A 14,588-nucleotide genomic window follows, 5' to 3' on the forward strand; every position below is an offset into this window, starting at 1 on the left:
GGATTGGGGAAACCAGCCTTGGGAAGGGCGGTTTGGCTACGGCTACAGCCAGACTTTACTTCGAACGGGTAGAGCGAGACGGTATATTATGGTATCGGGCTTAGCCCGATATAGGAGAACGAAGGGAACTAAGGGACCCACTAGGAGGAACGCACACAACTAGAAGCCCTAGTTGTTAGGTGGTTTTCCCTCCTTTAAGTCTTTTAATAAACATTATTGAGAGTCCTAGAGCAGTCGCCTAGCGACTCCGTAACATAACGTTCCTTTGGAGGTATTATTAATTGATTTTGCCTACTATAGCGCCTTACCGTATTGCCTATAGCTGAGAATATATATAACGGAGCGTACGGTAACTTAAAGTATAAGTTAAGAGGCTTAAATTCGGTTACTATAAGGCTATAGTAGTATAAGAGGGTAAGTATAACTTAATTCTACTGTAGGGTGCTAAATTTAAGGGTATTATTAATACTATAGTACTATAGCCTAAGGGATTCTACCTTACCTTTACTAATTAAGTTAGTATAAAATCCCGGGATAAATATAACGTTCTTTAGGATTAGATCCCTTATTTTTAGGCTATTAGGGCCGTTTAGTATTCCCTTTATTATCCTTGTCCCCCGATATACTACCTAAATAGCTATATTACCTACTAAGATTATATTAGAGTTTATACTAGGGACTTAATCCTAAAGGAGGTCCCTAGTATTAATTATGTAAGTACTAGTATAGTTATCGAGAAGGGTTAAGTTCCTTAAAGGGTGTACCGTTAATGTTATGCTAAATACTAATTGGAGTTCCGGTAGGTTATTGAGGACTATATATATAGTATTAACTATTAGCTATAATTCCTTCTTTAGTTCCGTTATTAATATTAAAGTTAATCCTCCTAAGGCCTTAATAGCCTGTACCGTTTACTGCTAACGGCTTTATCCTATTATATTTTTATACTTTTTAATCCTTTCCTTCCTAATATTACCCTAAAAGGCCGTTTTGCTAAGGACTATAACCTTAAATGCAGTATATTGGATTGGAGTTTAGGTATATAATGCTTTCTTAATTCTATATAGGTAGTTATAAGTCTTCTTTATCTTTAGGTCTATAGCCGTATTAAAGGCGCTAGATATTATTGTTAATTCCTTATATTAGTCTAACTTCGACTTAGTACTTATAAGGAATTTGGTAGCTAACTGCTTTAGTAATATTTCGATCTCCTGGCCTATAACCTAAAGATAAATAAACCTATCCTTTTGGACTTAGGCCTAAGTAATATTAAACGATATTGTACTGTTAAGGAACTAGGTAATACCGAACGTACTGTCGATCTTAGGTATATTAAAGGCTACTGTATTAATATATACTGCCTCCTATAGCTAATACTAATTAAGTCCGCTTAGGTATAAGGAGTTATACATAACGTTAAAGTAGTTAGTCCTTATTTGCTCTTATTGTAATATAAGTATAATTCCAAAACGTTATTTAACTTTACTAATGATTTTAGAGATCTCTACAATATTATTAAGGTTCGTTAAAAAATCCGGACTTATTATTTCTTCTATTTAATGCAGGAGTTATAAATACGCCTTTTTTTAAATCTTATAACGATAAAGCTTAATATCGAAATTGTACCGTTTAAGTTAGAACCTCTCTTTGTCTTTAGTACTAAGGACTTTAATTAGGACGAATTAGTTATCCTTACCCTTATTTATAAGTTAGGTAAGGGTTTATTCGTTAATTATTGCAACCCTATTACTATAGGTCTGTACTGTTAGTAGTAATAGAGTAATAGCTCTATTTAGGTTAATATAATCCTAAATATTACTATTCTTAGCAAGATATCGATACGATCTAAGCTATTGTTCTTAATCTTCCGACTTCTTAAGCTTTGGATATACCTTAGAGTTAGCTGCAGTAGTAATTATTGTAACGATTGTTAGTTAATTGTTTCGAAGAGTAAACGTAAAGGTCTTATTGGAAGTAAAAAGATAAGTCTTTAAGGATATAAAAAGATAAGTGCTAAGGATAGGGGCAAAGGGGGGGGGGGGATTAAGGTAAGCCCCTTTTAGTAAGTTCTCTTAAGGCTTTATTATACCCAATTGTTAATATTATTTTGCTAATATCGTCTTATTGACTATAGGGCTTTGTACGGTTTTTATATTGGATCGTTAATATTATAGTGTATAGGCGCTATGGCTTTTCTATATACCCGATTATTAATATTATCTTATAGATATTGTCTTATTAACCGAGGCTTTTGCATAGTGCCGGATCGTTAATATTATAGTATATAGGTACTACGGCTTTTCTGTATACCCGATCGTTAATATTATCTTATAGATATTATCTTATTAACCGAGGCTTTTGCGTATATTTAGTGTATTTGTTGACTATTAACTGCTTCTTACGAAGAAGGAGGGCTTTATATAACCGTTAGTAGTCTTAATCTTCCGGGTTACGAAGACTAAGAGCTTTATGTAACTTTTTGGTTGTTGTAGTTTTCTGGTCTTTATCTATTGCTTCTTTTCCGGATAGTAATTTTGCGCTAGGATATATACCGGGCTTATAACTAATGCAATAGAGGGAAAAAAGGGGGCCGCCCTAACTAGGGCTATAACGAATTAAGGATCGTAAGATAGGTTAGAATTAATCTATTAGTATTCTTCTTAATAATATTGTTGCTAACTACAAGGTGTCCTCTGGGCCTGCTTAAATAGGCGCAGATATGGATACCGCTACGTAACTAACTACCCGGACTTTAACCCCGTTACAGGCCTGTTGACGCGTCGGCGCGACAGAATACTATTAGTTGATGTTAGTATAAGGAGGTATTCGCGGCGAAGTGTGCATTACGAATCTACACTCCACTAACCGACACGACGAACGCTCACCACCACGTCGGTTCACTATCACGACACCATCGACTCCGTCAAAAGCGGCAGCGCAAACCTGGTAGCAGCAGCGTTGCAATACATTGAACCAACTGGCGGCACGGAAACTTCGCCCACTATATACTCAAAACCATTCACTTTAAGCGATCGAGGAAGCTTGGAGCCTGGAAGAACGGCGCGCCCGCGAGCCGCCCTTTACGATGGCGAGCGTCGACGACATCTTCAAGGTAACGTCGCACCAGACCCAAAATTGTACGAAACGTCTGTTCCAAGACTGACCTTGCCAAGAGCGCCGGCCTGTCCGGAAAGCGAAAGTTGGAGCCTGCCAAAGACCCCAGTTCGTCGTCACGAGCCTGCCCCTGCCTTCGGCCGCTGTTGTCCTCGCCTAACGACGGTTCTTGACAGACGAAATCTACAAATCCAGCAAGCGCGCCGCCGACGACTCCCGTCGTCACGCTCGGGTACAGAATGGCGACGACGAAGAAGAGGCCGGACCTTCTCCTCCCGCCGATGACGATACCGAAGCCGGCCCTGGGCTGCCGCCACAAGACGATGACGACGGCGACAACGGCGACGACGAAGAGGGCCGCTTCTTCGGCGGCGGCATCTCCCAGCAAGAGTCCCGCGTCCTAGACTACGTGGACGGCGCCGCCGCCGAGGCAGACCGAGTGACGGACAAGATTGACATCGGCTGGCTGCGCAAGACGGCCGCCAACCTCGACAAGCACATCGCCAAGAACGCCGAGTTGCGAGCCAAGTTCGAGGCCGAACCGCAAAAGTTCATCGGCAGCGAGGCCGACCTCGACGCCGACATCAAGGGCCTCTCCATCCTGTCGGAGCACCCGGCCCTGTACCCCGACTTCGTCAAGCTCGGTTGCGCCGCGAGTCTCGTCGGCCTCCTCGCGCACGAAAACACCGACATCGCCATCGACGCCATGGAGATTGTCGGTGAGCTGACGGACGAGGACGTGTCCGCCGACGACGGCCACTGGAACGCGCTGGCCGATGCCCTCGTCGATGCCGACCTGCTGGGCCTGCTCGTCTCCAATCTCAGCCGGCTCGACGAGGACGACGAGGCGGACCGGCACGGCGTCTACCACGCGCTCGCCATCATGGAGAGCCTCTGCTCCCGGCCGGCGACGGCGACGCGCATCGGCCAGCAGGACGGCCTGCTGCCCTGGCTCCTCCGTCGCATTCAGCGCAAGGAGTCGCCCGTCACCCAGAACAAGCAGTACGCGGCCGAAATAGTCGCCATCCTCGCTCAGTCCTCGACCGCCACCCGCCAGGCCATGGCCGACCGGGACGCCGTCGACACCATGCTCCAGCTCGTCGCGCCCTACCGCAACCGAGATCCGGAGAGCGGCGGCGAGGAGGAGGAGTACATGGAGAACCTGTTCGAGGCCCTGACCTGTCTCGTCGACGAATCCTTCGGAAAGGCCAAGTTCGTCGACGCCGAGGGCGCCGAGCTGTGCCTCATCATGCTCAAAGAGGGCAAGAGGAGCAAAGCGCCAGCCCTGCGTCTCCTCGACCATGCCGTTGCCAGCCGCGCCGGGGCGGACACTTGCGTCAAGCTCGTCAACGCCGGTGGCCTCAAGGCCGTCTTCACCCTCTTCGCCAAGACGCAGGACCATCGCCTCCTCGAGCACATCCTCAGCATACTCGCCTCGCTCCTGCGCCTGCTGCCCGCCCGCACGGCCGAGCGGATACGTACGCTCGCCAAGTTTATCGAAAAGGACTACGCCAAGGTCGCCAAGCTTGTCAAGCTGCACCGTGACTACAGCGGCCGCGTCGAGCGGGCCGCCGAGAGCTACCGAGTGCCGGCCGACGACCCCGCCGAGGCTGAGGTCGAGCTGCTGTCGCTGCGACTCGACGCCGGGCTCTGCACCCTGCAGCAGATTGACGTATCTCTCGCCTGGTTGGCGGCCGAGGACGTCGGCGCCAGGCAGAGGATCCAGCAGCTATTGGCCGAGAGGGACGAGGATCTCACGACCGTGGCGGCCGTCGTGAGGGAGCAGCTGAGCAGCCTCGACACGACGGACGAGGACAACCGGGATGTGAGCGAGATGCTGGGCACACTACTGGAATTCCTGCAGTAGAATAGGGTAGAATATCGCAGAGCGGGCTGTCATGTACTGTACAATAAGCTGTCTTATTCCTGCGAGCGAACGGAGCTTGACGAAAGCATCGACGGGCCGGGCCGACGAGGTCCTCTCCTAGCAACGGTCCGCATTCGCATTGGTCGTAGCAGCTCCCCACCGTCCACCACTGTCGCTCACGAGATCTCCGGCGCCGTGGGTGTGACGTCAAAGACGGCGCCGAGCAAGTTCTTGACAACCTGGCCTTGCGACTTCTGGCCCGCTTCCTTGATGACCTTGATCTGCTTCTCGGCCTCCTTGGAAGCCTCGTCCTCGGCGGCCTTGTTGCCTTGGCTGTGCTGTGTCCCGCGTTTCTCGTCAGCACGACGCCGCCGATCGTCATGCGTGTGGGGGAAGAAGGCAGGGAGAAGGACAAGATTCACCTCTGCCTCGAACTTCTTGAACTCTTGGTCCTTGGAAGCTTTGTACTCGGCTATTTCCTTCTTTGCATCATCGCGGGCCTCCTTGACGCGCCTCGTTCGAACTGGATCCCATAATCGATCAGCAAGCCTCCTCGGCGACGGACGTAGGGGGACTCACACTCTCGGGCTACATGCGCGCGCGGGTCAGCCAGGCTACGGTGAACGAGGAAGATGAAGAAGCCGAAGAACTCGAAGTGTACGTACCTTTCTGCACGATCTTGGATGCCTCTCGCTCGGCCTGTCACAGGCTCAGTTAGGCAAGTCCTATCGCATTGCTCATCCAGAGCGCCGGAAGGGATGGGTGGGTGCCGAGGGAAGGGAAAGGTGGCATACGTCGAGGAGGGTCTGGATACCCGCCGATTTCTGTGCCGACTGTGACAGCATCGACAAGTTAGCTCAGACCTAGATGGAACAGGCGGAGCAGGCGGAGCAGAAGACGGAGCAGCCTACCATGCTGAGGCTGAGAAAGCAGTCTCTTTCAGTTGCGGTACAGACAGGTTGATTGATCGATTCGGTTGCGGGAGAAGGGTGGGACGTCTTGATGTTGGATGGAGAGCACCAGTGCAGCGAACGACGATGACGAGGCTAAGTGGTCAATTACCTTAGGTAGTTGTATGGAGTACAGTACGGAGTACTAACCTAGGACTTGCGAATTGTCCAAGTAATTACTGGTATTGATTACGTTGCGCGGAGCACAACTACTTGTGGTGCAGTGTGCGGAGTGCAGACAGAGCGGGTACTCCTGGTTGAATGGTACTTGCAAGTACTTACTTACCTACCTTCAGTACAAGTACTTAAGTACGGAGTACTCCATCCATACGGAGTACTTCGGGAGAACTTGGAAAGGCGAGGCAGTGCACGTTCAGACCGGAGTAGATGTTAGATGTAGTAGTACATGGACCCAACTCCCAGCGCGCGACAAATATCTGCCAAATCCGCTCCGTGCATGTACATGTACCCGTATCGAGTACTTGGACTCCATATCCTCCACACATCCGTCGATGGCATGCCAGTTAAACCACAACCCGGCCAATAGCAGCCCCCAATAGCAGCAAGTAAGTACTGTAGACCGGTTGGAGTGCCTTGGTAGTAATAATTAACACAAGTACTAAGTACCCCTTACTTGGTACGAATCCATTTACAACTACAGCACATCGTTCGCTGCTGTGCTGCACTGTGCAAGTGCAAGCAGAAAAGTTACAAATCGCAAGCTCACCATCACCATCGTCGGCCACAATCGGACTCTTCCTCACATCACATGCTTCCTCCTCCACTTCTGCCGCCCGCAACCCTCGACATCAACTTGCGCAACCAACCCGACGAGCAGCAGGCAGTGACGATTACGAAGAGAGAACCACTCCACATACGCAAAAGACCAAAGACGCTGCCATGTCCCGGGCATCGAAGCTCACGCTCGGCGCAACCTCCCTCTTCGCCGCCTGCACCATTGGCTTCGTCCACTTTCAGCAAAAATATGAGCAAGCGGTGCGTCCTTGAAACGCCCCTCCCTCCTCCTCTCCGTATCCAATCATCCAACTATGCTGACGCTTCGCCCCGCTCCAGGCCATGCATGAGGGCGTCGTGCGTGACCTCGAGCGTCAGCGCGTAAAGCAAGAACGCCAGCTCGACTTCGACATGCAGCGCGAGCTCGAACAAGAGTACAAACGACACCAGACCGTCCACAGTTCGATATCGGAAGCCGACGTCAAAGCGCCGCCCGTGCCCAGTTGAAAGTCGCCAAAGAAAACGAAAGAAAATCGAAGCACGTTCCAACGTGTCGAGTCCAACTGGTTCCATAGCACAGCACAGCACGCATGTAATTCCGCCCACGAGGCCCGGGATGTATCATACATTTGCTCTTGTATATTATCCTGCAATGGCTACAATTTGCCCAGCGGAGCAAGAGCCATCTTGTCGTCACGGTGATACGGATGCGTTCGCCATGGGCAATCACCGGCCAGGCCAGCCAACCTCGTCTCATGCGTGCATGCGCCGGCAACCTGCCCCGTGCCAATACTCTCGCGCCCCCCATCTGCGCAACCGCTCCCGCCACCCTTTTCCACTCGTGCATACCTCGAGCCCTTTTTATCGGACGGACGCTCCAGATCGGTTCGTGAACATCCTCGCCGCAATGTTCATCGCCTGCAGCTCCTGAAACAGCAGCTTCGCGGCGTACGGAATGTGGATCTGCGCAATCTTGGTCTTGTTCTTGCAAGGTCTGCATTCGAACGATTGCTTCGAGAGATTCCTAGAGGCAGGCATGTCAGCACATGGGCTCCGTCGTCGCGTCGCCGCCCACGAAGGGGGTGAGTGGGGGGCGGTGGTAGACGTACGCGATCGGCGTCATGAGTCCGCAAATCTCGCAAATGTGGACTCGGAACGCATCCGACACCTCGAACAGGCGCTCCTTGAGGAAGGCGGCTGCGCCGTGAGCAATCATACAATCACGCTCCATTTCTCCGAACCGCAGGCCGCCATCGCGCGCGCGACCCTCCACCGGCTGCCTCGTCATGATCTGCACCGGCCCTCGGGCGCGCGCGTGAATCTTGTCGTCGACCATGTGCCGCAGCCGCTGGTAGTAGGTCGGGCCGAAGAAGACCTGCGCGCGCAGCTTGCGACCCGTGTGCCCGTTGTACATGATCTCGAAGCCGCGAGACTGGTAGCCGTGCTTGCGCAGCAGCTCCGAGACCGAGTCGACCGTCACGTCGGTGAAGGGCGTCGCATCGCCCTCCATGCCCTCGAGCGTCGAAACTTTGCTGAGGAGACACTCGATCAGATGGGCAATCGTCATTCGCGACGGAATCGCGTGAGGGTTGATGATGATGTCGGGCGTGACGCCCTCCCGCGTGAAGGGCATGTCCTCCTGCCGGTACGTCACGCCGATAGTGCCCTTCTGCCCGTGACGCGAGGCAAACTTGTCGCCGATCTGCGGGATCTTGGTCGTCCGAACGCGCACCTTGACGTACTTGACGTTGTCCTGGTTCACCGTGACGATGACCGAGTCGACGATGCCGTTCTCGGTGCTTCGCAGCGGCGTCGAGATGTCGCGACGCTGGTGCACCGTCGTCCTCGTCCCCAAGTCCTGGCTCTCCTGGTCGATGGGCGCCGTCTTGCCGATGATGATGTCCTCGCCGGAGACGCGGACGCCCGGGGCGACGATGCCGTCCTCGTCCAGCTTGTCGTACGTGCCGTGCTTCATGCGCAGCGTGCTCTGGTGGAAGGGCTTCTCGAACACCTCGGTGTAGTTCAGGCCCACCTTCTTCTCCTGGTCCGAGTAGGATCGGAAGAAGAGGCTTCGGAAGAGGCCCCGGTCGATGCTGCTCTGGTTCATGATGACCGAGTCTTCCTGGTTGTAGCCCGAGTAGCAGGAGATGGCGACGATCGCATTCTGGCCGGCGGGCAGTTCGCGGAACTTGAGGAACTCCATCGACCGCGTCGTCGCCAGAGGCTTTTGGGGGTAGTAGAGGATATTGGACATGGTGTCCATGCGTCTGGAATAGTTGGTGAGGAAGAAGCCCATGGCCTGCTTACCCATGGCGGACTGATACGTGTTACGCGGGGACTGCGGCACCTTTGTTAGCGGATACTCGATGAGGCTCGACGGAGGCAGAGGACCGAGGACGGCATCGTCATCCATCGCGCCGTCCCGCCGCGCACCGACGTACCTGGTTGTGATCGGGGAACGGAATGATGCTCGCGCAGATACCCAGGATCATGCTGGGGTGGATCTCGCAGTGCGTGTACATGTGCGTCGTCGGGTTGGTCCTCGTCTTGAGCCTCTTGTTGAGGTCGTCGCCGGGATCGTCGTCGATGGCGATGCCCGCTTTTTGGAGACGGTACAGTTCGAGGTCTTCGGGCGTCATGCAGATCATGGCCGTCTCCTCCTCCTCGGCATCGAGGTACTCCACCGCTCCGTTCTTGATGAGCCCCTCCCAGCCAAGCTTCGCGCTCGGGTCCTCGGGCGGTTCCGACTGTTCTTTGGCAAGCTTGTTGACGAGCTCCTTGGTCAAGACGAGCTGTCCCTTCTCCAGCCCCGTCTCGGCATCCGCCTCCTGCTGCACGGTAAAGACGGGCCGCATGACTCGTCCGGCGTCCGAGAAGATCTTGAACTCTTGATCCCTGATCTCCCGGATGAGGGACACCTCAAACGGCAGGTAGTTCTTCCGCCGGGTATCGAGCACCTGGCTGACCAGGTGCTTGGGGTCCTGGTGGACACCGACCCAGACTCCGTTGACGAAGATCTTGGTCGCGTGAGGGTACCGCAAGGGCTCGTACTCCTCCACCACCTCCATGCCTCGGTTTATCATAAACTCGACCAGCGGGTCGGCCGGGGAGCCGACGCTGACGTAGCACATCAGGGACAGGTTCTTGACGAGGCCGCAGGCCTGACCCTCGGGCGTTTCGGCGGGGCAGACGAGCCCCCAGTGCGTGTTGTGCAGCTGCCGCGGCTTGGCGAGCTTTCCATCGCGGCCGATGGGCGTGTTGGTCCGCCGCAGATGCGACAGGGTCGAGGCGAAGGTGTATCGGTTCAGCACCTGGGACACGCCGGCCGTCGAGCTCATAGCCTTCTTCTGGTCGCCCCAGTTTCCCGTCGCCAGCGAATACTTGAGGCCATTGGAGAGGGTGCCCGGCTTGATGCCGACGGCCAGGTTGAAGTGCCGGTTGCCCTCGACGCATCGCCGGAGGTAGTTGGCGAGCTCGGTGTTCATGCGACGCATGATGCCGCGGAACAGCTTGGCGAGAAGGGGTCCGGCCAAGTCGAGTCGCTTCTTGCCGAAATGGTCACGGTCGTCGGGCTCGCGCCGTCCGAGGGCGCACTGCAACAGCTTGTGAACCATGTAGCCGAGAAAGAAGGCCTTGCGCGTCTCGCTGCCCTCGACCTGGGAAATGTGCGGCAGCGTCTCCTTCTGCAGGATATCCTTGGCCACGCGGACGCGCTTCTCGCGGCCGAGACCGGCCTGGTCTCGGTTGCCGCGCTTGCCGATGAAGTCGAGGGCGACCTCCCTGTCCTGGACGCAAAAGGCCTCCTCGATGCAGGGGCGCAGCATTTCCAGCATCTGGCTGTCGTTGCGGTCGTAGCAGATGTGGTTGAGGATATCCTCGTCGGAGACGACGCCGAGGGCGCGGAAGACGATGGCGACGGGAAGATCCGACTTGACAAAGGGAAGGGTGGTGTGGATGGTCTGGCCGAAGCCGCCGCGGGCCGAGTCACCCTTGCCGTACAGCTTGAGCATGAGGCTCGAGATGAGGCGGGACCCCTTCTCCAGGGCGCTTCGAATCTCGGCCGTGTACGTGTACGGGCTCGGCTGAGCCTTCTTGAAGACCTGGACGATGTTGGCGGCCGAGCGTTCCTGGGCGATGAGCACCTTTTCGCTGCCGTTGATGACGAAGTAGCCTCCCTGGTCGTAGGGGCACTCGTTGACGGTGAAGAGGTTCTCGTCCGACTCGCGGCTGAGGTGGCATATCTTGGACTTGACCATGATGGGAAGCTTGCCGACGAAGACCATGTTCTTCCAGCTTCCGGGGTCGTCAGCCTTTTGCTTGCCTTCGTCGTCGTCGTCGTCGTCGCTTTCGTCGTCGTCGCCAGTCTCCTCGCGCTCCCAGACGAGCTTGGTCGGGGTCACGCCCGTCCTGGCCATCTCGGCATGCTGGGCTTCGTCCATCTCATGCAGGGGTACATCCCTCTCGATGGCCGACTTGACCTTTTTCGTGATCTTGATGTACATGGGACTGGCGTACGTCAAGTTTCGGTCGCGACACTCGTAGGGGAGCAGCGAGGTAACGGTGCCATCCGTCTCGGAAATGGTTGGGCGTGAGACCATAACGGCGCCAAACTTGATTTCGTATCGGCGGAGGGCAATCTTGACGCCCGGCGGCGAGGGCGGATTCGGCTGGTCGAGGTGAATGGTGGAATACTCGTTGACGAGGTCTTGGACCGTTGTCTGGGTAAACTCGTCAAAGGAGTCGGTCTGCTGCGAGGCCAATCCTTTGGTCTCGAAGAACGACGAGATGACGGTCCAGCAGTCCTCGGGGGTGATGCCCTCGTCGTCGTCATCCTCGCCGTAGTTTTCGTAGTCGTACTCGTCCTCGTAGTCGGCCATGGCGACGAAGGTTTCCGCGCGAGGGTGCGGGGAACGGTCGAGCAGTGAGGAGAGGCTGCTACGCTGCAGGAGAGTCTCGGACTCGTTTGGATTTCAAGGGTCAAGGGACTATTGTCGACGCGACGCGAGGACGGACTGTCTGTCGGTCGGGTCGGGAAAATTGATCGATCGTCCAGGTGGCCTCGAGCTTCAGAAATCAGGCAGGTCAGTGCTGGACCTGGCGCCGAGGGCACCGTGATGGCATCGGCGAGGGCAGCCCAGCAGATGAGCAACTGCGGTAGACGGGTGTTACTCAGGCGGGAGGCCGGCGAGGGGTGGACATGAAGGTTGAGCAGGAAAACGAAGTGATGAGGCAGAAGCAGCGGCGGCGCAGGAAGTTGAATTGCTTGTTCTCTCACCTGCCTGCACGCGCCTCGGAAAAAGTCTAGTCCCTACATAGTTAGCGTGGCTGCTCACCACAAGCTTAGGTCCCAGCTCATTACATAAGCCAAAGGAATGGCTTAAGCTTTTACTTCCAGTACTTGATTAAGTTCACGGGCCGGTTGGAAGACAAAGCATGGATGGCATGTTATAATTTAATCAATAATTAATCCGCACGCCAGGACACGAGCATGCTTTCTACAACTACAAGTATTACCCCGTACGAAGTATTAAATCCTACTACCTGCCCTCCGTACATGGCTTGATTATTCGCGACCATACGTAACAAGTAGCGAGATAGGGTCAACCAGGACGAATGCCCGGGTCCGGCTCTGCCCGCTGCTATTTTTAACCTTTTGGTTTCCACATCAATCGTTTCATTCCTGCAGTCATGCCTGGAGCTGTCAGGCACGTGGAATGCAACTTCTACCGTGGTACGGAGCATGGTCAGCAGGCTTCCCAAGAATATCGCGGATGGAGTCTCAAGTCCCAGCGAAGTGAAGAGGCAGCAATGCCAACCAACGTAAAGGTTCATGATGCAACGGCAATTCAATGCCCTTTGGAGCGTGGCTTGAGGCTTGATACGACCGTAATTCGTAGTATCCTTGGTTATCTCCGTGAGCTTGCTCGTTGTGAGGAGCGTACCTGCTCATACTTGAAGCTCAAGGCGGCCAGCGCCGCTCATTACACAGTACGTGCGGTCATTTGTTGTCGATTCTTCTTTGTATCGTTTACAGAAGGTGACGATAGCTTTAGTATGCATCGTGGACATGCAATGCAGTAGATGCACAGTAGTTGTACATGCACGTAATGGATGTACTTGAATGCACCAGTGCCCGTCCATGTGCACAGCTCATGAACTGTAGGTAGCAAGGCGGATTGCGTCGCCTGCCCCATGGCGAACTTGGGCCGAAGTCGAAACCTGTTGATAATTTACTGCGAATGCTACAAGTACTTGAGTGTGGTATTCGTATACTCTACTCCGTACGGAGTACTAGGTTAGTACTTACTTACAGTGCTTACAGTACAGTACAGGTAGGGAGTACGAACCAGCAAATACGCAACAGTACTACAGTGTACTCCGTAAGCACAGTAGGTTTAAGTACACCTTGATGTACTTAAGTAGGTACCGCGGCATGTACTTGGTACTTCGTAATTGGTTGTAATTCTCCGTAATGTACTCCGTACTCCGTACAAGGAGTCCGTACGTACAGTAAGTACGTTTTCTAAGTAGGTACTAGGTACCTAGTATTATTACTTGGTGCGGGCTACATACATTACCTGCATCTTCAGTAATCAAGTACGGTAGATGATCCATCAGTAAGTGCCTAGTACGGAGTACAGTACGGAGTACAGTACGGAGTACTGTACACGTACTTAAGTTAGTACCTACAGTACAACTACTACGTACTGCTCATATTTATTTGTATTTGTAATACGGAGTACGGAGAACTTCAGTTCTTTTGCATCTACGGAGTACATGTACACTAGTTGTGCAAGTAGGTACTGTACTTCGTATGCATCATGCCATCAGCCAAGAATTGCACAGGAAAATGAAGCAATGCATTTCCGGCTTTCTGTCATGTTACGTAACATTTCCACCACTGGGAGACGGCCAATGCAAGTACATGCATGTACTCCGAAAAGTATATGCAAGTACAGTACAGCGCACACCTACTTACAAAACAAACAGCACAAGTGCATGTACTGTACTTGTCTACTCCGTACAGTGCATGTACAATAGGTTTATTTAAAATACAGAGTACCGGATGGGCAGTCACCTACCAGCATCCTGGCTGCCCTACTGTCCCTGCAGATGGTATACCATATTATCGTTCTCGCATGCGGTAGACTTGCCTACCCTCTACTGCTGTACAGGTACAAGCACGACCACACGTCCCCCGACTTGCAAGTGTGTACCGTACATGTCCCATATACGAGTACATGTACGTATTTGTACCTGAGTATTACTTTGTTGTAGGTGTACGGAGTACAGTACGCACGTTGAAAGTATGTATTGACGCAACATTAGTAAGTACGGAGTACTCCGCACTGTACGTACATGAAGTGCAGCGGTAGGTACTTACCACATGGAGACTGCCATGCCTGGACCGTTCGTTACCTGTACATGTATTACTGGTACTGTACATGAACTTGAATATTTACTAAATATTCAAGTACCTTACAGAGTATTACTAGTAGATATTTACATGTAAGTAAGTATTCCTTAAGTACGTACGGAATACACCTTGGAAGGCACTGTACAGTACTGAACACCAGCAAGTATTACAGCGCTGTACACGAGCAACTTCTTGTACACCACGGTACAAGTAATTACTACAGTTCGCTGTATCCGCCATTGGGCACCTTTCGCGAGCATCGGCGTTCAAGTAATACATGTAAGCACTGCGCTGGAAACGGGGCGTTTCGTCGAATCGTTGGTTTCGTACCGTCCATAGGTAGCCAGTAATTCGCCTCCGCAGCAAGGAGTTCTCCTTTCAATCATGACAATTTATATGTGCGCGTTACTGAGTAGTCCGTACGAAGTAAGTAGCTTGGGGTGGTGCATGGCGCACTTACGGAATGCTTGCTGCACTTGCGTACCAGTACAAAACAAGCCCACAA

At 52.8% G+C, this 14,588-nt stretch overlaps 3 protein-coding genes across 3 annotated transcripts; 1 reads left to right on the forward strand and 2 right to left on the reverse strand.

Moving 5' to 3' along the window:
- Nucleotides 1-3,085: 3,085 nt before the first annotated feature.
- DCS_05153 (uncharacterized protein) lies at nt 3,086-4,981 on the forward strand (the record flags this gene model as incomplete). Its single annotated transcript, XM_040802459.1, has 3 exons — nt 3,086-3,112; nt 3,159-3,222; nt 3,291-4,981. 3 exons carry the CDS (start codon nt 3,086-3,088, stop codon nt 4,979-4,981), a joined length of 1,782 nt encoding a protein of 593 aa, XP_040657492.1.
- Nucleotides 4,982-5,157: 176 nt separating this feature from the next.
- Nucleotides 5,158-5,826, reverse strand: DCS_05154 (vacuolar ATPase; the record flags this gene model as incomplete). Its single annotated transcript, XM_040802460.1, has 4 exons — nt 5,158-5,504; nt 5,561-5,569; nt 5,647-5,680; nt 5,776-5,826. The coding sequence occupies 4 exons, from the start codon at nt 5,824-5,826 to the stop codon at nt 5,158-5,160; spliced, it is 441 nt and encodes a 146-aa protein (XP_040657493.1).
- Nucleotides 5,827-7,527: 1,701 nt separating this feature from the next.
- DCS_05155 (RNA polymerase II beta subunit) lies at nt 7,528-11,543 on the reverse strand (the record flags this gene model as incomplete). Its single annotated transcript, XM_040802461.1, has 3 exons — nt 7,528-7,690; nt 7,776-9,004; nt 9,108-11,543. 3 exons carry the CDS (start codon nt 11,541-11,543, stop codon nt 7,528-7,530), a joined length of 3,828 nt encoding a protein of 1,275 aa, XP_040657494.1.
- Between the last annotated feature and the right edge of the window lie 3,045 nt (nt 11,544-14,588).

The sequence above is a fragment of the Drechmeria coniospora genome, chromosome 02 (assembly GCF_001625195.1).
Source record: "Drechmeria coniospora strain ARSEF 6962 chromosome 02, whole genome shotgun sequence".
Lineage (NCBI taxonomy): Eukaryota > Fungi > Ascomycota > Sordariomycetes > Hypocreales > Ophiocordycipitaceae > Drechmeria > Drechmeria coniospora.